The sequence below is a fragment of the Seriola dumerili genome, unplaced genomic scaffold (assembly GCF_002260705.1).
Source record: "Seriola dumerili isolate Sdu_G_001 unplaced genomic scaffold, Sdu_1.0 BDQW01001417.1, whole genome shotgun sequence".
Taxonomy (NCBI): Eukaryota; Metazoa; Chordata; class Actinopteri; order Carangiformes; family Carangidae; genus Seriola; species Seriola dumerili.
Window position 1 is genome coordinate 724904 of NW_019175672.1, and position 24153 is coordinate 749056.

The 24153-nt window shown below is 42.4% G+C and overlaps 1 protein-coding gene across 2 annotated transcripts in view; it reads left to right on the top strand.

Moving 5' to 3' along the window:
* fam102a (family with sequence similarity 102 member A) overlaps positions 1-24153 on the top strand; it is a 33330-nt gene that overhangs the window by 5938 nt on the left and 3239 nt on the right. For both annotated transcript variants that reach the window (XM_022768138.1, XM_022768139.1), the window contains exons 3-11: positions 14375-14495; positions 15303-15332; positions 17246-17362; positions 18773-18819; positions 19325-19476; positions 20955-21065; positions 21559-21754; positions 21871-21992; positions 23796-23865. In XM_022768138.1, the coding sequence (XP_022623859.1) occupies positions 14375-14495; positions 15303-15332; positions 17246-17362; positions 18773-18819; positions 19325-19476; positions 20955-21065; positions 21559-21754; positions 21871-21992; positions 23796-23865 (966 nt within the window). The remainder of the gene's footprint in view (positions 1-14374; positions 14496-15302; positions 15333-17245; positions 17363-18772; positions 18820-19324; positions 19477-20954; positions 21066-21558; positions 21755-21870; positions 21993-23795; positions 23866-24153) is intronic.

Here is a 24153-nt window from a genome sequence, read left to right on the forward strand (position 1 = left end):
ACACGCATGCCTGTACAAGCCACAGTGTCGCATTTCAGGTTCTTACAAATAAGGAATTCAAGAGGCTCTCTCTCTCTTCTTTCAAAGTGGCAAATGTAGGCGCCCTGAGTACGGAGTGTTACGTAAGAAGAAATTCCAGTGCGTTAGAAGTGGTGTGTTTGATAAATGATAAAAATAAACAGACGTTGACCTTTTGAACCTGGACTATACTGTTTATCTTTTGGACTGAACGTCTCATTTGAAACCCTGTGATTCACATTGACACTAAATGTACTTGTGTTATGTTGAGAGTGCGTGGTGGTTCGGTGCTGTCCGTGGTACGATTGTAGGAGGCAGAACGTCGGTTTCAGGTTTCTTCCGATCACACTTGCCAAACTTTCCTACTTTATTAAACATCGGACTTTTAAATCTAAAATTAAAACCGTCACGACGTGTTTATTAAGTCAACCCTTCACTTTTGGTACCAAAATATGGAACAACTCTAAAACAATAAGAAGTAGACGAACAAGCTCCAGTTGCAACAGAGCTAGCAAACTAGCGTAGCTAGCAAACTCTCCGCCATGGCAGCTAACACTGCTCCTGCTACACGTTAGGCTTCACCTGTTCCGGGAGGTGCTTACTGACACCATCTCCATGGTCGCAGCATTGGTTGCCGAAGCTTGCAAGCAGAGAAGCCGGTTTTGAAGGATGATGTCTTCTGGGTCTATTCAAGAATCTTTAAAGCCACCTTCAGACAAACATGAATGCCCTCCGGGACACGGTCGGCTCGTTCCAAGAACCCGCCTTCTCAGCCCAGCAGAAAACTAAATCGCCGGGGTAAAAACTTCTGTGGAGCTGACCAAAGCGTAAGTCACAATTAAATCGTCTTTACACCGCAGCAATGTCAAGCACTGTGCGGACACGCTGTAGACGACTTTGGGAAAACACCAGATTCACGCAGATCCAAACTTGAGGACATAGTGAGCATGCCCGCGAGGGCACAGCCGAAGAACAGGTAAGGGACCCGGAGATTTTCACTTTTATCTCTGAACTCCTGGGGAAGTGCATGGGCCCTGGATGTGTGTTCTGACCGGCCCCCGAACTGGAAGAGGGCTCACCGGTCACTCGGCCCAAAACCGAAGGAGGGGAAACCAGCTAGACCATTCGTCGTGCGCTTCTCCTCCGCTTCCAGCAGAAGGAAGCAGCCCTGCGGTGGGTCCCGACCATGAGGGTGATTATCAGGGGACACCTCTGAGGGGTTGTACCCCTGAAACCTGAGCTCCACGCGACGTGGCGAGGAAACGAGCAGCTTCAAACGAAAAGTGAAAACGGGCCTCGAGTCTCTACAACACGTAGAAGGGAGTTCGCGGTTCCGTCTGATGTACCCGGCCACCGTCTAGGTAGTAACTTTTGAGGCGGCGGACGTTTCACTATTCGACACTAGTTTACGCCTAAGAATCCAGTTACGCCCAGGGGAAGGTTTTACAAAGCGCGCCGGGTTAACTGAAGGATAGGCTTAAATAAAAACGTCTGTTGACTGTTGGCACTCATAATAACGAGTAGAATGTCCTACAATCACAGACACCGGACTTGAACTGACTAGGGAACTTTACATCAATAATATTTGGACAAGCGAGATCAGTTTCGTTAAACGCGTTGGTTGCCCAAGGGTATCCTTTTCCGTTTTATACCAACTCATAATAGTATTATTTATTCGTTACTTGGCGTTTTGCCGCCCGTAATTGATAGGTATTTGGATTTATACTCGTGCTGGACAACAAGTGTGAAGAAAAATCCGGTGTGGATGTAATATTATTACCCTTCAAATGTTACCAGTTTAAGAGTGAGAATTTAATACCTGAACACATGAGGTTAAAGCACACCTGCATTTGTTCTTTGCGTTTGTTTGTTATAAATGCAATGATTAACTTTTTTTTTTTTTTTTTCTGCTACACAGACGCAACACTTCAATTGCTATTACGTTTATATAATATAAACCGATTACTTTTGATCGGGATACCCTGTAAAGAAATATAAGGGTTAAAATGAGGAGACGCACTCAAGACATGAGCAGGGGAGATATGGTGAGCCTGCAGGTTTTCCTCATGTGTTTGTGGAGTAAACGTATAGGCATTGTTGTTTATTGTTTGTTTTTTATCATCTCTCTGCTTGTTATTTGGGCGTTCCTTTTAAGGGGCTTATTAAAGGTATGGATGGGGAGTGCATGCTCATGGGATCTCAAATCTATCCCAGCAGTATGCCTTTGTCAGCTTATTTTCAACCTTTTACTATATATTTTTAAGTTGGAGGCTTCTTAATCTCTTCTCTTTTTAGCATCGTGTCACGTTGTGAGACGGTGTTCGCAGGTTGTGTCAGCTTTTCCCCAGTAGGAAGGTCCAGGATGTGGTTCTCAGGACCCTCAGGAGTACCGGGAACTTTGGGGTGGAGTTGGCAGAGCTTCCTGACTGTCTGCTGTCAGGCGTCACCAACACTTGACTCGTCTGAGTAGTTGTAAATGCTCTTGTTGAAGTTTTGAAGTGATTCTTCGTCTTCTTCTTCGTCTTTTCGAACTCTTCTTCTTCAAGTGATTCTTCGTCTTCTTCTTCTTTAATCGATTCTTCTTCTTCTTCTTCTTCTTCTTCTTTAAGTGATTCTTCTTCTTTGCATTGTGATGTAATATTCAAAAACAGTTACAACTAATGTGAAACATGATGAAGAAAATGGCAGATTTGTTGTGTCTCTAAAACGCATTGGCATTTTTTTCATTTCATTTTTACATTTTTATGATATTTTCTTGCCTTTTTGTTTTCACAGGAGAGAGACAGACAGACAGACAGACAGACAGACAGACAGACAGACAGACAGACAGACAGACAGACAGACAGAGAATCATGGGTAAAGAGCAGGTGATGACATGCAACAAAGAAATGAACCAGGAACTTTCACTGGTTTCATCCCCTTGCATCATTTTTGAATTTTGCACTGGGACCATAATGGCTTCTTAAGCCCTGAAATGTTCAGTACTCCCAAATAGACACACATGCCATTCTGCACATACCACACCAGTGTTATGGTTGTCATACGCTCACATGTTCCACACACACACACACACACACATGCGCTCGGCACATGTGGACATGTGGCTTTGAGCCGATGATGAAATTAACGTAAGGAAAGTATAAATTTGTTGTTTTCCCAGATCTTTGCACACGCAGGCATCAGACTCGCTCCGTCACGCCGTCTTTTCTTTCATCTTTCTCAACTTTTGCATTTTCTGTATTATGCAACTCGGGGGGGGGGGGGGGTGCACAAGATAAACTTTGCCTGGAAGCGCTGCCTTCATGTCATGCATTCAAGCGTCACGTTCCAAAAATGTCCTCCCCAGTGTCTCTGCAACGTGATGAACAAACCAGCCTGTTGAAAGTGATGTTTAAGAAAAAAATTAAAAATACTACTAGCGCTGTCGTGAAACCAGATTTAATCGACAGAAATTGATGCTGTAATGTTTTTATTTTAGCTCCATCAACTAGTGGATTCATTGACAAATCGATGGTGTAGGTCGACTGAAAATTAATCACCAACTATTTTGATAACTGTTAAATCATTTCAGTCTTTTTTTTTTTTTTTATTGGCGAAAATCCTCTGATTTCAGCTTCTTGAATGTGAGGATTTGCTGTTTTTATTTGTCGTATATGACGGTAAATTGAATGTCACCAGTTCAGGAAATTGAAGACATCTGGGCAGGGATTAAACATACAACAAGAAATTAATTGGCAGATTAATTGATTCAGGTTCAAATCCGACCCGGGTTCTTTGCTTCATGTCATCCCCTCTCTCTCCCACAACTTTCCTGTCACTTCCCCACCATAACTATCACATTTAAAGGCAAAAAATATTAATAAAAATAATTTTTTTTGGGTCATTTATGACAAAAATATTCAGCTCCAGCTTCTCAAATGTGAAGATTAGTTGCTTCCAGCTGTTTTAATGTTGTAAATTAAACTTAATCTTTGGGTTTCAGGTTGTTGGTTGGACAAAAAACAGATTTGACAAACAGGTTTGTTGCTAAGTAACAACTACGGCTCCGCTATGAACCATCCAATTAAAAAAACGTTGGCTTTGTATCGTGGCTTGAAAGATTTTAGGAACAAAGCAGAGAGTGGATGTCTCATCCAACGGCCCGAGTGAAGCAGCCCGGAAACACAAGCGGGAACCCGCCTCCGTTTTTTTAAGGTTTTGTCAACCAAGTCACCTGGTGGAAGCGCTTCAGATGTGAGCCGGGGGGGGTCGCACATTTGGCCTGAGAGTGGAGGGAAGAGCTGAGTGAAAAGGAAGGAAGGAGTCCAGAGAGGAGTGGGTTTGTGGGGAGTGTCAGAAAATCGACCGGGACCGAGCGGATTCTCAACAGCTGTTTCCTGTTTTCATCTCACTTTTCCAGCCGTTAGCATTTTGGTGGGATGTGAGGGGAGGTGTGTGTGTGTGTATGTGTGTGTGTGTGAGAGAGAGAGAGAGGTGTCTCTCTCTCTGGCATCTCTCCAGGTAATCAAAACGAACTCCCCTCTGTTTCGGGGGAAATTCCTGTGAAATTGATTGTTAGAGCGTCTCTCTCTCTCTCTCTCTCTCTCTCTCTCTCTCTCTCTCTCTCTCTCTAAGATTTGATCTTTTTGTGTTGATGACAGAGCTCCAGCTGAAGTGGCTCAGGTCCCGTTGTTTCCCGGCTCAGCCGTCACACATGTGGAATGAAAACTGACCGAGCTCGGGGGCCGTGCATCTGTAGATCCCATAAATTAGCAACTTCGATCACAGCGATTTGAGATCGGAGCAGCTCCTTTATCACAGTTAAATATGGCTTTGTTGCTAAACTGACAAACGATTGATTATTTATAGATTATTGATTAGCTATTATTCAGTTTTCAAACAAAAATGCTTTAACATTCACTGATTTTTTTTTTCTTCTGTTTTGTAGCACCGAAAAAATCTTTGGGTTTAATTCTGTCGGTTGGACAAAATGTCACTTTTGACTCTTGAAAATTGTGCTGGTTTCTGATAAACAATAATTGATTAAATAATAATTTAAACAATTGAGACTAATCAATAATGGACGCAGCCCTGCTGATAAGTATTTTGTTTAACATGGTACAATGAGAGTATCACTAAATTCTACTTAAAAAGCAATTTAGTTCAACACTCTCGTGCACCAGTGATTAGCTTATGTGGCTAACGTTAGCTACATAGGATGTTTTCCTGCGAGCTAGGTGGCGCTGTAGCATGAAACAACAAGAGAAAGTTGATTCCCTCTGCTTAAAACAACTACGACTGGCCGGTCTAATGTCCTCCACAGACGCCATGTTTGTTTATGACTGTGGTCATGGAAACGCTTTAAATTAGCTCTGTATTGAGGACTGAGGTTCAGCAGGGTTGGCCCGGACCAAGGCGCCGACATTTTCATTTGCGCTCCATGAAACGCTGGAGCACATAATGTCCACCGTCCACCATCTGCACATTTCATCCGATCTCCAAACCTTCAACCTGCAAAACCTGACAAAAGCTCCTCTAGAGCCACAGACTCCCGCCTTCAGTTTATTCCATAATAAATGACACAAATATAAGAGCGGAGCGTCCCACGTGTTGTCTGCTTAGTTTGCCGTTTTAATTGCTAATTTAGCAATCTGTTGAAAATGAGCCTTTTAGCTAAGTGTGACACATTAACGGTGGTGTAGATGAGTGCAGGACGAGAGGACTGGTGTTGTTTCCAGAGACAGAACACATGGTTGTTAGTGACAGCGAGGATCGACCCTGTGACCTTTTGGGTACAGGAACAGCCTCTCTGACTCCTCGCCTTCTCCTGCTGCCTGCTGGTACCGCCCTGACGTCAACCCCCCCCCCAGCCCCCCGCCCCCCCGCAGGATCTGCCTGCTTCCTCAGCACTCTGCTCTGGGGGCTGTTTATCTGAGCCCTCGATGTGACCCGACCCGGCCCGGGTGCTGTTTGTGTTTCTGCTGCGACCGCGGGCCCCCAGGAGCCTCGCAGCCAGGATGGGGGGAGATAAGGGATCCCGTACCGCTGCATCGCTGACACGTTGAGTCATCACATGCTGGGGTGCCACGGGGGGCAACTCAAATCAGGGACTTCGTGTTTGTGTTCGAGTCTGCCGGCTGACTTTTAGGGTTCGGCCACAAGTCCAGCTCGTCTTCTTCAGTCTGAACCGAACTGGAAATGTTCACTTTGTTGTTGCATCTGTTGTGTTTTTGTTTCATGTATTACAGACGCGACTTCTGCATTAGTAACACGGACTCGATTACTTCAGTGTCGTCGTGCCAGATTGCAGATTTTTGGCAGCGGGGAGAAGGTCAAAACAAATCTGATTCCAGTTCCTGTAACTTTAAATTACATAACATCTTCCGAGCAGCTGTAAGTATGAGTCTTAAGTTGTTCACCTAAACCACTGCGGTCTCCTCAAAACTCTCTCTCAGGCTGCTTCACAGTGAAAAACTGGTTTCATCCGGAGAAAGAAACATGTTGTAAATGGAAGAAGTTCATCCTCAAGAATCCAAGATGAACTGCCCCAGGCGTGACTCATTTTCCTTTTTAAAAAGAATATATGAATCAAACCAGGAAAGCCTCAGCGAGAACAACAGAGAGTTACAGACTTTAAAACACGGCACAGATCACACGGAGGATCTCACAGTAATCACATTTAAACCACAGGTGACAATAAGAATCATCTAAAGATCACAACGTGTTAGACCAGAGAAGTAAGACCAGTTTAAAACTGTGAAAACCTTCAAACATCAGCAGCAGCTGGAGGAGAAATCAAAGCGTTCAAAGACATGTCTTCAATAAACACATTACACTTGCACTTTTTCTCCCACGAGGCCAAGAGAAGTTGATTTGGGTTTTAATTTGAGCTTCTTCTTTTTGAACCATTAGAGTGAGGCGGAGATGCTGCATGAGGTTAAAGCGACAGGTGCACGCAGGTGATCTTAAAGAAAATGGGAATTTAATTTGCTTAACAACACAAGCGACAGTTGAAGCACCCGATTGTTGTGATTTGTGTCAAAAATCAAGAGTCTCGGTCAAAAAAATCTTCGCAAATCTGCACAAACAGACACATATTTTTGTGTCTGAAACTTGCTGCCGTCACAAATAAACATCCATAAACACTCTTAGAAAGAAGACACTCCTTATGACTTAAGAACTTGCCTGAGAATCATCATGTTTTTGAGTTTTCTTCGCTGCCAATTTCAGCCAATTCAGCATGCTTGATTTTTCCAAAATGTAAACAAATAAAACGGGACTCAAGCTCACACAAGATCTGACTTTTAGTTGTTCTTGAAAAGAATCTCATGGGTTTAATTATATAAAACTTATATATGATAATGATAAATTCATCTTTTACTCTGATTCGGCAGCTTCTAGGCTTTTTTTTTTTGTCCAATCTGGAAACTCTGATGTTGGCCTTGTGGTTACGTCGCCCGCTGTAAAAACCTCCATGTTTCACTTCCAGCTGGTTGTTGCATGTCATATCCCTCTTCCTCTTCTCCTTTTTTTTCCTGTCTGTATCTCGTTTCTTCCTCCTCTGCTTCATCCAGGCTTTTCTTTTGGGGGGGGGGGGTAATAAATCCTCTCTTCCTCAGCTCTCCAGCTCTTATTTGTTTTCCTACCACTTCCTAATCCACCCTGGATGTTATGTAGCCACATGAATATGTTGCTCCATCACTTGTTGGCTGAACCTGCCTCCGACTCTCGCCCCCTCTTGCTTTAATTTGCATGTAATTGTTGATGATGTAGGAATTTGAGCCTGTTCTGCTTCTGCTGTCACTGAACATCAGTAAATATAAAGGGATTACATCCTCCAGCTGGGGGGGGGGGGGGCGTCCCCGTGCAGAATTTGTGGGCTCTTCTCTCCGTCGTTTTATGATCTGTGACAGAGATAACGGTAGCAGTTAAGTCGTTGTGGAAGTACCACGTTTTCTTCTCCATCAGTTTACTCTGTTTTCAGCTGCTGGACATGATGTGTTTTTTGGAGGTGGGACACAGCAGTTTTCTCTCACACACACACATATATAAAGGCACAATGACGGCCTGTGTGTTAGTTGTTCTTTGCAGGCGTTATCATGTCGGACCTCAGCCCTCTGTTTGTGTGAGCTCTGTTCGGCCGGAGTGAGAGCAGCTCCGGCGCTGTCTGGTGTCACTGTGAGAGTTGTGAGTCGTTTGGTAATGATTCAGTCAATCGATTGGATGATTGACAGAAAATTAATCTGCAACAATCTAGAAATTGTTCAGGTCGTTTTTGCCCCTTTTCTCTGTTTTGTATCAGTGTAACTTGAAATATCTTTTGGATTCTGAATAGGACCGTAACGATATGCAAAAAAAAATAAAATATAAAAATGATGATGTGATTTTTTGTTTTTGTTGGAGCTTGTACCAAACAAACAAGTTCCTTTACGTGCAGAGAATATGATTTGTAGGTCACGGGCGTCTCTGTAGCACCTCAACGCTTCGTTTATGGTATTTTGTGACGCGTTTTTACCTCTACGATTTAGATATTGCACTTGGTCATCTTGCGATTTTGATAATATTTCAATTAATTGTTCAGCCCTAGTTTTGAAGTCGTGGTCGACAAAAATAAGCACTTTGAAGACGTCACCATGGAGCGATTTTTCTCTGTTTTCTATTTATTGTTCTGCAACTGACGATTAGTTTCCTTATTGATTAATCTGCCAGCTATTTGTTTTCAATAGTTGTTCTTTTAAATGTGAAATATAATGAAAAAAAGAAACTTTCCAAGGAGACCGAGGTTTTCTACCAAAGATAATTAATGACACAAACGAGCAGAACATCCTCACATTTAAAGCCGGGAACAAGAGAACGTTTCATTATCTTTGCTTTGAAATGTCTGAACCAGACGGTTATTTTCCTGGTGATTGACTAATTGTTTCAGCCCTTCATCGCATAATGGATGAACTGTCGCCTCCTGAGCTGAGTCAGACTCAGAGTGTGTTTCACTGAAGAGGGATGATGTTTCACGTACAAGTTGTCTGCACGTCGGAGCTGACACAGTGTGACAGTCGTTTTTTGTTGTTGAGATCTGAGTCACATGCGAGAGGCAGAAAGTCAGAGTTTCGGATAATCAGCCGCAGTGTGAACAGAGCCAGAAGTTACAGCAGTCAAATGCACCGAGCTGAGGGATTTTCTGTTGAATGTTACACTCCTGCACAAAGAGGGAAAACACTGAGAGCGAACAGAGGAGGTGCAAAGGTTGCAGATGAGATTAAAAAACACACGGCGCAGGGCTTATAAAAACGTCCGAGGCTGAAAGCGAGAGTGTGAGTACGAGCGTCCTCCTCCTCCTCCTCCTCCGAGCTGCTGGCAGAGCGGCGGTGGGTTTGAGGAGTGTGCGGTTTCCATGGAGCCTGAACAAAGCCATCTGGACTGAGGAATGCGGTTTGGGAACGCTCCCCGTTACACACTGGAGAACCAATGGCGGTGGGGGGGGGGTTCCTGATAAGAGCTGAGAGAGCGTGTGCGTTGTTGTGGTTCTACTCTTCTGAGAAGCTCATTTGTTTCCAGGGATAGATGGACGAGGGGGGAAAGCCAGGAGGAGAGTTTCACCTCTTTTCTCTAAAGTGTTTCTTCAGGAGCAGGAGTTTAGTTTAAAGTTAAAGAAGGTTTATGACATGATTTCTGTCTTTTTTTGGTTTTGGTTTTTTAATCTTGTTGTAGGATTTTTGATTAAGCAAGCTCCTAGTTGCAACAGCAGGAACAGGGATTGATATATCAGCTTTTTTGATTCATCATTTTGTCAAGAAATGTCAAAACAAATAACACAGTGCAAGTTGCAAGAGCCAAAAGTGACTCAGTTGCTCATTTTTGTCCCAACAACAGTCAGAAAAACCCTAAATATTCAGTAAGTAGTAAGTAAGAAGTAAAACTTTATTTAAAAAGCTATAATCAAGCAAATATTTAGTATTTTTACTTACTCTTCTAACAGAACTTTCATTGGTTTTCATTTTAGCTCCATAAAAAGGCAAATAAGAAAGAAAACTGAGACTAAAACAACAAGGTGACCTGTTAATATTTTGTATTTACTGTCTTTAACAGGCTGTAATCATGTTTAATACAACACCTGACAATAAATAACCAAAGGTGTCCTCAGCGAAAGATGTTTAATTGCATTAAAAAGCTTTAATGTTCAGGATTTTAATAGTAAAATGTGTAAATTCACTCATTGCACAACCAAAGCAAAGCCACATAAAACTGTGAAATGATCTGACGTGGTTGGAGGAAGAGAAAGAAGGAAGAGGAATAACGTGGTAGAAATCACACAGCACATTGTGGAGAGACGGTGGATAATGGTGAATTAGATGAGGGGGGGGAGGGGAGTGTGAGGAGCAGCTGCTGCTAGTTTGTACTACAGACTGTGTTTGTGTTGTACATGTGTCATTTGCACCTTCTGTCTCACACAGCAAACCTTAAAAACTGTAGTAACGACACAACTACACAAACAATGCTGACATTCAGATTGAATCATACTATGATGATTGTAGCTGCATTAATTACGTTTCCTCCTGGCAGCAGGAGTGGAGGATGGAGGACTCTGGTTGTGTAGTTTATGATTAAAGCATCTGTCAAAGGAGTAAATGTAAATATAATCGATCTGATGAGCTGATCGTACCGACACTTTTTTTTTCCATAGCTGGATTTTTCAACAACTTAAGCTCAGACAGTCGTGAACTTTTGATGTGAACCAGGTCTCACATGTCTAAAGGTCTGTGTCCATGTGTAGTGTGATTATAGATCAGCTCTAGCTTCTATATTAATACTGTGAAAGTATCAAAGCCTCAGTCCACAGAGAAATGCACACAGCCTGTATTCAGAAACTGAGCCTTAAAACCAGCCGTCAGGACTTCTGGAACTTTGTGATGTCACAACAAAGCAGTCACCAAGCCCCGCCCACCTGGACCCACCATCCAAACCTTGCAGGATTTGGTTTCTCTGAGTGTTTTTACCTGAAATCTGCTATATTTTTATTGGATCACTCAGAAAACAGTCAGCCAATCAGAAGAGAGACTCAGAGCCTCCTCTCTTCTGATTGGCTCACCGACCTGTTGTTACTAGAGCTCCAGAGAGAAGCCTGAGAGAGGAGATGTAAAACTACACTGAGATGGTTATATCTTATAATGGATCAACATGTCAAATAAAAAACAGAAGAAGAAGAAAATATGGAGCTTTAAATTTCTGTTTGTTTTTTACAAAAATGCATAAAATATATATATATATTAAATCTGCTGAGCACATTTATCGTCATCGCTCATTCTGATTCTCACCACTCCATGACCTCCGGAGGATAAACTTCAGGACCGGGAATTTAAAATAAAAATGTCTTCATTAATCAAAGAGTGGGAGCTCGGATTGTACATTTCGTTCTCTGATCTGCGTCTGCGATGGAAAACCTTCCCTTCCTTCCTGACGTGCTGATGACTGTTGATGTGGCGATAGCAGCTAAACATCATCTGTTTGGTGAAACTCTGTATACACAACGCATTCATGTTTCTCATGTTGACACATTTATTGAGTTTTATTTATTTACTCTGTCTTTAGATTACTGACTGAATGTTTCTTTAATGTTTTTTTAATGTTTTCTTTTCCTTTGTATCTCCATTTTGTTTTAGATTTGGAGGAATAATTGAAATAATAATAAAAGGAATAATAAAAACTTGATGCTCTAACGTAGCTGCTATAAAGATATCTCCTCAGCGCTGTAATCTCTCTTTTGATAAAACTTCCCACCTTCACATCTGAAGTGCGATCACACCCCGCCATGAAGCGTGTGATTTATATGTGCTGCAATTAAGGAGGCGTCTCGCAGTTTTAAGTGACTCCAGAAACATTTGGCTGTTCAGTTGATCTACTACGTCTCCTCGGCACGACGTTGGACCGGGTCCAGTGAAAGTTTCCAAAACGAGCCGTTTGCCATCGAGGAGGCGGAAAAATACTTTTTTTCCTCCTCTTTCTCTAGTGACTGATGGAGCGTTTACAGTAATTATGAGGCTCTTTGACAAGACGGTGTTTAACTTGAAATGTGTGGTTGACAAAATGATGGTCATTCACAGAACAGTGTAGATTCTCATAACTTAGAAATAATGAAGACTAACCTGCAGGTAATGACTTTCTAGTGATTTTTCTCAGCTGTAATTGGTACGTACCAACTTGAGACATCCTAACTTTGTTTTCTTGAGCGTCTCCCTGTTTTAGCATCACGGACATTTATAATTAACTAAAAATAACCCAGTAGGATCACTGCTGCTCACAGCGACAAACTCACTTTTAGCCTTGTTAGCACTTTGGCTCTGTGTCCTCCACTGTACTCCAGCCTGAAATATCTCAACAGCTATTATAGTGTCCCGTGTTGTTTTCCAGTAGAATGAACATGATGGAATATTTTTTGACTGTTTTAAAATCAAGGCCATAATTATTGAAAATTATTATTCAGAGCTGATTCTGCTCTGTAGCGACCCAGCGAGGCCAAATTGTTCTAAATTCAGGCTAAATTCAGTGTTTGACTTTGAATGTTTGAGAGATCAACGGAAAAGACACGTCCTGCTCTAAAATGCAAAAAGAGTAGGGATGCAGCTCATGATTATTTTCATTATTGCTAATTATTTTCTCCATTTTAAAATGTCAGAGTTAGTAAAACAGTTCCCTAAAGCCCAATGCGACATCTTTAAACTGCTTGTTTAGTTCAACTAGCAGCACAAAACCCAAAGAATGAAGATAAATGTCTCATAGGACAAAGAAAAATATAAAATCCTCACATTTGGCGAAGGGGGAACGCAGGAAAGTTTAATAAAAATGTTTTGTTTGGAAAATAAACAGAATATCAAAATAGTTAAAGCTCCTCCAGTCTAAAGGTCTCTGTCCATGTGTAGTGTGATTATAGATCAACTCTAGCTTCTATATTAATACTGTGAAAGTATCAAAGCCTCAGTCCACAGAGAAATGCACACAGCCTGTATTCAGAAACTGAGCCTTAAAACCAGCCGTCAGGACTTCTGGAACTTTGTGATGTCACAACAAAGCAGTCACCAAGCCCCGCCCACCTGGACCCACCATCCAAACCTTCACAGGATTTGGTTTCTCTGAGTGTTTTTACCTGAAATCATATATTTTTATTGGATCACTCAGAAAACAGTCAGCCAATCAGAAGAGAGGCTCAGAGCCTCCTCTCTTCTGATTGGCTCACCGACCTGTTGTTACTAGAGCTCCAGAGAGAAGCCTGAGAGAGGAGATGTAAAACTACACTGAGATGGTTTTTATATCTTCTTATGGATCAACACGTCAAATAAAACACAGAAGAAGAAGAAAATATGGAGCTTTAAATGTTATTTTTCTGTCAATCCAATAAGTATTTAACCTTTTAACTGATTAAATCACCAGCTGTTTCAGCTGTAACATGTAGGGCAGCAGAAAATTAGATTTTGATGGGAGTCTCGTTTTAGCAACTCGATACATGTCACCAGTTTTTTATTAAACGAATTAGGATGCATCTTTTTTTAGGTCCTTGCAACACAAACCTACATTCCTGCTTCTTTCTCGAGCCGCTGCTTCTGTGTTTCTGTGACATGTCTTTGGACTTCGTCAAACTGCCATTCACATCAGCTTTTGTTTTCAGAAACAAACAGATCAGTGACCCGGTCTGTTTTCACACAAACTGCTGTGTTCCCACACGTTAACCAGGATGTGCGGATACTTAACGGTTTTCCACTGACATTTCTGACGAGGCAAACCGTGTTTTCACAGAGGCCTGGGGACCATTGTGGACTTGTTTCCTTGAGAGGTTTTTCTTGTCAGTAAAGCAGGAGGGGAAAATCCTGAGAGACGAACCAGTTTACATGCGGATAATGACGAGTGTGAGGTCACATGAGCGGCTGCATCCACCCGCTAAATTACTACAGGAGCGAAGTGAAGAACAAAAGCCATGGGAATCTGCTCTGAAATCCAGTTAGTTTTGGAAAACCTTGCTCATGACATGTTTTCTCAGTGTTGTCCAGATAAATTTGATCCTCAGTGGACACACCGGTCACGAGGCTGTGAGATAGTCATGACATAACTGGAAAAAATGTGTTGTTCTGAAGTGGGAGAATAAAGGGAATCTGAATTAGAAGCTGCCAAGAATGTTTGGGTTTGACCTAAATGTCCCGGTCTGTGTATTTTTAATGCTCTTTTACATAATATGTTTGACCGTCACTGTCGGTTATCGTCTCAGCTAATAGAAAATCTGAGTCTTATTAACCATTAACCAAAGTCTGGAGCTCAGGAAGTGAGGAGTAAGCAGAAAACAAAGACTTATGTGTTCCTGTCTTTTGTGTTTGTTTTTTTTTTCTCCTTGCAGAGAGGAGGTTCAAGAAAACTGCGTTCGCTGGAGGAAGAGGTTCACGTTCGTGTCGAAAATGAGCGCCAACCCCCACACCGGCGTCCTGGATCCTTCTGTGTGCAGGGTGTCAGTCAGGAAGGTACGACTCTCAAATCGTCCTCCTCGAGTTCAGAGATAAATTTAAAATCAATAACAATGTCTTAGAAAGTCTGGGAATCCGAATCTGCACCAACTAATGATTCTTTTCATCACTGATCAAACTGCTATTTATTTTCCTCAGTAATTGATTAATCGTTTGATGTGTTAAAGTCTTATTTTGCAAATTCTTATATTTGAGAACCTGGAGCCATTAAATATTTGGGTTTTTTTTTTGCTTGAAGAATTGCTTTTAATCAATTATCAAAATAGATTAATGGACTGACTGTTGCTGCTGTAATATTGTGGATGTCTAGATTAACCAAGTAGACAGGACCTACCTCACATAGTCATTTAAATTATGTTTAACCCATAATTATATGTAACCTAAACATCTAAAGGAAACTCTTTTAAACCCCCCTCCCCTCGGAAAACACCTGCAGAAACCCTGGTAGACTCGTCCAAACCGGGACGTGTAGTTTTACCAAATCGGCGCCTTTTGGGAAGAGTTTTGTATGAAATGATTTCTAGAGCTGACTTGGAAGAACATAAATATAAAACGATACCCTTTTATGTACCAAAAACAAAATGTACAGACTGCATCCAGAGGTTTGGAGAGTTTCTCAGAAAAATGCAGACTTGATGCTAAATCTCCCATGTGAACGCCGCAGTCCCGCTCTTTAATTTGCTCCCTGTCGTCGGGGCCCTGTAATTGGAGGCCGAATATAAAGTTTGGATCGGTTGAATCACTTGGTTCATCACTGTCTTCCTGTTTTGTTTTTTTGTTTTTGTTTTTCTCTTTCCCCTGCAGGAGCTGAAAGGAGGAAAAGCGTACACGAAGGTAAGAGCTTGTGTCTCCTTCTCGGCCGCCTCACCTCTCGCCCTCATAAACACACAGTAACAGTTACAGATGAGCTCGTGTCGGCCTTAATGCTACGTCGTGTAAATATTAGCATTTCTCGCAGCGCTTTGACGAGGGCCTGCCGCCGGCCGGACACGAACGTTAATCAAAAAAAAAAAAAAAAAACTTCTCACATTTGCCCGGAATCTGCAAAACATCCTGCCAACACCTCTCGAGCCGCCGCGGTAGCGGCTCCTGACGAGATGAGTCATGTTTCGTGAATGAGACTGCCAAGGTCGAACCCCCTCGCGGAGATGAACGCCTCTCGCCTCCCGTGGACGTTGTTGCCCAACAGGAACAGTTTCCTCTGTTTTTTCGCCCTGTTCTCCTTTTAGATTTCCTTCCAGCTAAATTTACCTCGCTTCCCTCCTTAGAAGTCGGCTTCCTTTTTAAATACACACCTATGAAAACAGAAGCTCGCCCCCCCCCCCCCCCACCCCACCCCCACTCCCAATAAAGAAAGGGAAACCCGGAGAACGGAGAATGGGAACCTTTCTCTGGAGAGAGTTAATTTAAAATAACATCACAGACACTTGCTCAGACAAAGGCCGTTTCCACACGGCGAGAGGCTGCGAGGTTTGTTTTAGAGATAAAAGCCGACTTATCAGCGTTATCTGGGGCTGTGGAGAAACCTCTCACCTACACTTAGTAGGTCAGAGGCTTTCAAATTGTGCAGAATCACATGCTCGGACCATTTCATCTTTTTATAGGCTCCAAGAATGATGGTGCCTTCAGATTAAACTCAGGTTTTAGACGAGGGAAGTCGAGGACTCTTTGTTTTAACGACGTCACCGAGATGTTCATATGATTAAATCTACACTTTACATTTGGATTCAATTCAAACTTCCCAATTATAATTACAAATTGGAAGTTGACATAAACTCTATTCACAAGTCTGAAATTTGTAATTACGACAGCTTTGATGCGACACGAGTTTAAGTTTTTGTGAAGAAGGCAGTTTGCTGACATGTTGACCTTTATTAGTTTATCAGTTAAAATAAGTGTCAGGAGTCATGAGTGTGCATCTCTCCCATCCTTTTTTTTTTTTGACATCTGCCTTTGAATGAAATTAAAATTAAATTGGAATAAATTGAATCACATCATGCACAAGAAAAATAGCCACAGTTGTAATTTAATTAAGTGCAAAGGAAAGAGTTTCTTTTTACTCTCGTCCCTCTTTCTGTGATTCTTTCTCTCCTTCACTTTTATGTATTGCCGTTTTTCTAACAACATAATGAGGCTTTCAGTTTTATTCTATATAATTCTATGTTGTAAGTGACCACAGTGAAATACAGACCAAGCAGAGCTATGGTTTAGTTTTTCTTCTTCTCTCTCTCTGTCACTCAGTCACTGTTTTCTCCTGCTTATTTTCTAACGTTATAGTGAGGCTATTGATTGTATTTTGGACGGATAAATGGAGAGACGGAGAGGTGTTGTACGCACAGATACGAGCCGATGGGTGTGAAGACTATAATTTCATCCGTTCAGTCGTTTCCAAACGGGAGACCGTCCGTCTTCCTCTGGCCGTCCTCCCGTGTTTTTAATTAACTCAGGTCACTGAGGCTGTAAGCGGTTAAATCACCGCGGCACTACAAGCTGTCCACCCACAGACATGCGAGCTCTCCAACTGTTCACCTGCTCCCTCCGTTTCTTTCTCTCTTCATTTAAAAAAAATAAATAAAAGTACAGGCTTCACTGTCGGTCTGGTTTGACGTTCAAAAAGCCTGTGAGGTTTACGACGTGCGTCCGCTCCGTGCGCTAATTGATGGGCGTTGCAGAAATAAGTGCCAGAAATAAACGAGGCCCTCCATCAGCGAGTCTTCAATTAACCGTCTTCTGCTCTTCACCCTCAGCTGGGCTTCACGGACCTCAACATGGCGGAGTTCGCTGGTTCTGGCTCCACCGTGCGCTGCTGCCTGCTGGAGGGATACGACACCAAGAACACACGGCAGGACAACTCCATACTGAAGGCAAGGACACGGGTGTTCGAGGAAGGAATACGCAGCTCGTGCCGTGAAAAAAAAGCAGAAAAGAAGAAGAAGAAGAAATTGAATTTTATAATTTCATCACTGTGAGGGGAAAGGGAGAGAGCGTAATCTGAAAAACATTTCAAATTAAAAGCCTTGCCCTTGCGGAATTAAAAAAAAAATGGAATTTTAATGTCATAAATTTTATAGGCTCTGGTGCCTGAAGCAAAGTTGATCATTAACTCTTGAGACTATGACCTTTGACCCTTGACCTTTTTTCATTGATTGTTTCCACTTCATAAATTCAGTCAGAAGCAGCCAGAGAGGAGACGTCGGAGATGCGTCGTCCTTTTGTCCTGTTAAACCGGTGAAGGGCTTTTGGTCTCTGTGAGAAAATGAAAGTATATTTTACTCCTGTAGTTCCACCCGGAGATGAATTAGTGGTCGATTAATTGATTTGTTATTTGTGATTCCCTCTGTCGAGCCTCTCACTTTGAGGGTTTGCTGCCTTTCTTTGTCTCATGTGACAGTAAACTGAATATTTTTAGGTTTTTTTTACTGTTAGCTTGACAAAAACAACAATACAAGGCTTGCTGAAGTCATATATGTTTTAGATGAAAAGTTTAACCAGTTGATTGAGGAAAATAATCAATAGATTTACTGATATTTGAAAAAAAATTGTTAGTTGCACCACAGGAAAATCACCATTTATCCATCTGTGTTGATAAGACACGAGCAGCTGAATCAGTTAAATTCCTCTGTGGGTGAAGGAGCTCAGGAGCTCAGCAGCGCCGCCCGGTGACCATCGGCCCAAACTGCTCTTTATTTTAATGAAGCCAAGAAAAAAGTCCTGAGCAGTTTTGCCATCTCACTCCCCCCTGGAAGTCTTAATACTGTGCAGTTGTGCGTCGCTCATGCGTCAGTGAGCTTACTGGGAATTTACTCCGACACCCTCCAGCTACTTTTTTTATTATTGGTGAAGCAGCCAACAGACTGTAGCTGAAACACGCTCACTGTTAATGCTCAGCAACACAAATACAGGGCAGTGGTTTATTGAGTTTATTGGGTTTGAGCTGCTGTTTTTGGTTTTGCAGCAGTATCGGACTCTGTGATAAGGACAGAGAAACAGTGATTTGATTTCATTCTCAGTCTGTTGATTTAACCGCCGTGCAGGAAAACAATCAGGTGTAGAGGAAACAGGAAGTGATGCTGCACAAAAAGGGCAGCAATTTCACAACAGTGGGAATGAAAAAATCATCTTTTTTTTCGTGTCGAATCAGAAAGAAATTTTGATAAATGGATTTGAATTAACCACTCTTTCAGAGATCCTCTTTCTTGATATTTGACTTTGACACGTTCAAGACTCTGAGATGTTCGTCCGATGTTCATAAAGATTCTTTTTGTTGCTTACAGGTGATCATCGGGATGACCCTCCTGTCTGGAGACCCGTGTTTTAAAACGTGAGTAGTTCAGCTTTACGTCGAGGAAGTTTCTCTGTGTCACCGTGATTTCTAACGTAGATGTTTTACGATCCTTTTATTATGGAGGTTTTAAACTTGATTTTTCTTGTGTCACTTTCGAGCTCTATGTTTTTTCTATTTTGTGTTTTCTGATATTTGATCCTAGTTAAAAACAAAAAAGAAAAAATTCTGGACTTTGGGAAAATGATGCATCTTATTTGTTCGTCCCATGTTGGTCATTACAGTTACATGTCAGGCACCATGTTTTCTGCAGGTATTTATTGCTGCCTTGGTATTTTTTTTTGTATATTTTTAACCTTTTAATCAGTTTTTTTGAACGTGCACAACCTCTGTTCTCCTCTGTCCTTTGTCGCTGCAGCGACTCAGTTTCCTCGTGGTCAATAAAAGTCATCTGAGTGGAGCCAAGCTAAGCAGAGCTGCAGCCGTGTGCTCATTTAATCTTGTTCCAGACTGATAAGATGTGTTTTGTTTTCTCTTCCTGCAGGCCTCCCAGCACGGCAAAGTCCATCTCCATCCCAGGACGAGAGCACACCCTGCAGCTGGACTGTAAGGGGGAGGGAACGGCGGAGCCCGGGCCGGCTGGAGGGGTTTCTCTGGGCCGATGTGCCAAACCTCGACCCTCCATCATCAGCTCAGGTACAACTCAGCGGAATGATCTGTACTTTAGTTTTAGTGGTGGGGTTGAACTCTGAACACAGGTTACAGCTTAGATCTGGGTCCAAGCTGATAAAATACCTTCTCTTCAGCCAGCGGTCCCCAGACTGAGAGGAACAAGGTTCACAAGACGTATTTAGACAGAACAACGTTGTTTAACTTTTCCAACTTGCAAGTTCTTACTTTTACGTTTTTCATTTGCACATTTAATTGTTATTTGTTGATATAGATTTACGCACAAAAAGAATTTATTTTATTTATTTAGTTAGTTAGACCCTCGTCAGCCACTGTGTTATAACATTGGATCCTCTACTGGATAAATAAAACTGTGTGACTGTGGGATGAAAAAGCTCCTGGATCCATTTCAGAAAACTTAACAAACATAAGATTCTTGCAAACAAGAAAGTCACAGTGTTTTATCCTTGTGTAAACAAATACAATCTTAACTTTTTGAAAAACATATTGAACCAGTTCCATGTGTCCACTGCTTGATATTTAACTGTTTTAAGGAATTATATGTTTTTGGATTCTTATAAATGTATAAGTCATTTATTAATTACATCTTCTTTTTTTTTCTCTTTTAAGAAAGATAGTAGTAAAGTATCTTGAGTATCTTGATAATAATCTGTGGGTTACAGCTGAGCCAGAATAGATTTGATGAGGGATTCAGAAGGATTTGGATTTGATTTGCTACTGGATTAAGAACCAATAAAGTGGCAGTGACTCCTAAACTTATTCCCAGATACAATGAGTTCAGATCAAATATCGTCCCATTTGTCTCATTCATGCCTCAGTGTTTCAGACTATTCAACTGCCAGAACTCAACTGCTACTAAACTCTTCAACGTCCAACCAAAGCTTTCTTAAATCACTTTTCCTGTGTTTAGAACTGATATGAAAAATAAATCCCAGTAAAATGACGTCTGAAAGACTTGAGATTAAAAGGAGATGAAGCGGTCTTGAGACTGGACTCCAGCTCAGCCAGATGTGTTTCATAACATGAGCCAAAACTTCCTGGAACAAGTTCTTTAAAAAAAAAAAACTCACATGGAAAACTAGCTGACAATGTTTAGGATTTGTTCAGTTTAAATTAAAAGGAAAAACGAAACCTGTTTTTTGTTCCAACTTGGAAAACGACTTGAAAGGCTGAGGTCGTTCACAGCAGCGGAACATCTGGTTCAGGAGTTGGTCCGAAAGAAAAAAAGAAAACAGCTTCTCCATGTGGGGGGGGGGCACGAACATCCAAGAGCGAATAAGGTTTCACGACAAACAAAAAATTAGTTTTGGAAAGCCGTTAACTTTGACCGACTGGTTGGAGGGAAAATTACGGCGTTTGTGGATCAGAAACCTCCGAGTTCTAACAGAACACTGTCTGATCTCCCAGAGGAACACACTTCAAGACAACGTGAAAACATGTGAGGTGGTGACAGTGGTGTTTTCTTCTTCTTTTGTTGCCGTCAGGTCTCCTCGACGAATCAGAGGTGAACCAGAACCAGTCCGGTTCTGCGGAAGTCTTCCAGTCCGGTCACTCTCGTAACTCCAGCTACGCCAGCCAGCACAGCAAGATCTCAGGTACGACGTTCACCGACCCCCCCTGTCATGTCTTTCAATAATCCAGAAAAGCCTCTTTTAGGAAACTGAACACTTTATTTATTTGTTTATTTTTTTTATTATTTTAATCCAAATTCTCGGATAAATTCCTTGACAGAAACGTGTTTGCTGCTGCACATTTACACTGCACTTAATTCTCCAGTGTTGGAATGATTGGCTGAGTAGCGTCACCTGCTGAAGCGCCTGTCGAAATAGAAAAACGCTCCGCCAAAATAATTCTCAATAATCTAGAGGTTAATAGGTCGAGGTCGGGAGAGAATGTAGTGGTTGTGCCTGGTTGGTATTAAGAGCCCAAAGTGAAACAGCCTGGAGGATGACGCAAGCCAGGTTGGGTCCATGGATTCATGTGGTTGACACTGAACTCTGACCCTGACCCGAGAGAACCAGATTCATCGGTTCTCCAGTTCTGGACCTGGTCTCTGATCTCCCTCTCGTGTCCCTGCTCCTCCTGCAGGCTACAGCACCGAGCACTCCTGCTCCTCCAGCCTGTCGGACCTCACGCATCGCAGGAACACCTCGACAGGAAGCAGCGCCTCCGGGGGCCTGGGCTTCACCGCCGACACACCCGCAGAGGGCGACAAGGACGCCGGACGTCCTGAGAGACCTCCTCGACCCCCGCGGCCTGTCTTACCCCCGAACAGGCTCCCCAGGTACAGACACATGTCGTCAGTGCCCCTGTCATAGGATCGTGAGCGTTTACATTCAACACGTGTAACGTCCTAGTTCAGTCCTGTTCTGACTACATCTACTGTTGTGTGTATTTCAGGAGGAAGCAGGACTCGGTGGAGAGTCACCCCTCCTGGGTTAATGACACCCGCATGGACGCCGACGACATCGTGGAGAAAATTGTCCAAAGCCAAAACTTTGCAGATATCAACAACACTGAAGGTAAAGTGAGAGTGAAGATCGCTGCAGAGAAGCGGCTCGCAGGTGACGCAGCTCAACATGAACAAGACTTAGAAGAACAACCTCAGCAGTGATTATTTCACAGCTCAGAACAAGAAGAAAACAAACGCAGCTAGAGCAAAAATACCGAAGGGTTTTAGTTACAAGAGAGTGGACTTTGTCACGGGGCTGCTGAAACACAGCCAGGATGTTAAATCTGCAGTTAGGTCATAAATCACAGTATGAAAAGAGATTCTTTCACACGTGAATAAATCTGTGTCCATTTTAGTTTAAGAGTCCGTTCATGACGACAACAAGCAGGTGAAGCAGCCTCACAAATGTCAGACTACACGTTCTGTTTTCTTTGTGTGGAAAGTTGCAGGCTGCAGCTTTTGTACGAGGTGTTTATAAAGTGTCATAACATCAGCAGCTCCACATTCCTGTTACGTTCCCAGAAAGAGTCCAGGGATATAGGCAAGTAACAATATGGATAAATAAAACAAGAACCGTGCAAAGCAGACAAGAAACAGGAAAACAGATTCAGCAATAAGGAAACACAAGGTCATGCCTGATCAGAACCAGTTCATACGACATTCAAGTGTTTACAGTTGGGCGGAAAGGTTTTAGGGAAGGAGGAGACACAATGTGATTTTAAAAGCGGAGATAATGGCGCACCCTGCGTCCTTGTCTCACCTCCAAACAGCTGGTCGGTCACTGTGTGAAGTGGGTTTAAACTGACTGTCGTTATTTTGGAAAATGGACGCCAGTAAGTAGTGGGGGGGGCAGTTTTCTCCCAGAGGAACGTGGGACTGACCAGCAGCTCAGAAGAGAAGCCGAAAAAACTTTGCACATGACGCAAATAAGAGCCGAGAGTTTGTGTCAGAGGGAGGCGTCTGTAGCGGGGCTTTAATGGACACCAGCAGTGATGATATCGCTGGTGCGAGACGGAGGTCATCGCTCCTCAACATGGTCTCCTCTGTTTACAGTGAATCTCCTTGTGTGAAGGTTTTACACGCAGCTTTCAGACATCAATAACAAGCCGTGTTATTGATGTCTGAAAGCTGCGTCTGTGACTGCTGCACCATCTTTGGGCTGAGCTCTCCTTCACTTCCCCAGCTCTGTGCTCCGTCACCTTTTATTGCCCGTGTGTTGATGCTTCCTGGTTTCTGTCAGCCGCTGCCGACTCCACGGTTCCTGCAGGTCGTTGAAAAGTCTTAAAAAGTCTGACATTAAAACAAAGGAAGAGAAGGTTTAAATGTCTCATATTTACCGTGGATTTCTTGTAGGTTTTAAATTTGCTGATAGTGTTTAAGACTGGTAGAAATAATAATAATGATAATAAATAAAAATAAATAATTGGGCTGTTGTTGCTTTGTTAACAGACAAATTTATTTTTAACATGCTAGGGGGCGCTAACCTGCTAAAACTACAGTCTACGGGTCCACAGGTACTTTAGTGAGAAAAGAAAAAGTCATTGTGCAAAGTGATGAGGGCTAAAAAGTCTGGACTAGAAAACACTAAAAACATGGTTTTCCCTCTTAAATTAATATGAAAGGATTTGGAAAATGTTTAGCATCTTTTATTGCTGGGTTTCTGAGCATGGACTGAGTTTTCCACTCTGCCTCCGTTTTAAATTGTTGTTTATAGAATAAAAACAAAAGTCAGAGTAAAAGAAATCATTGGGACATTGTTCAGACTTCATTTTCATTCGTTGAGGTCTTAAAAAAAGGTCTGAAAAAGCTTTGATTTAGATTTTTAAAATGGTGATGGAGCCCTGAACTCTGTCCCTGTGTTTCTGCCTTTCAGACAGTAACCTGCGTCTGTTCGTCAGCAGAGATGGAACCACCGCGCTCAGCGGCATCAGGCTCGGAAACAGGTGAGACGCTTGGCTCCCAGACGCTCTCTGTTCCTCTATCACATCCTCTCCTCCTCGTTTCTCTACCCTGTGTCCCTGTCTGTGTGGACCTCTCTCTTCTTCTTTTCCTTTTGGTCACTTTCACTTAAACTGTCCGCAGACACATGTCTCGAATCTGGGCCTGATCAGGTGTTTCATGACGGATAAGAATCTAAACTTCTTAAATGCCTAAACCCACAGTGCTGCTCTGTAGGCTGGTAAGGCGACTCTTCGCAGCAGTTACACTAGATTTAATTGGAGAACAATTTT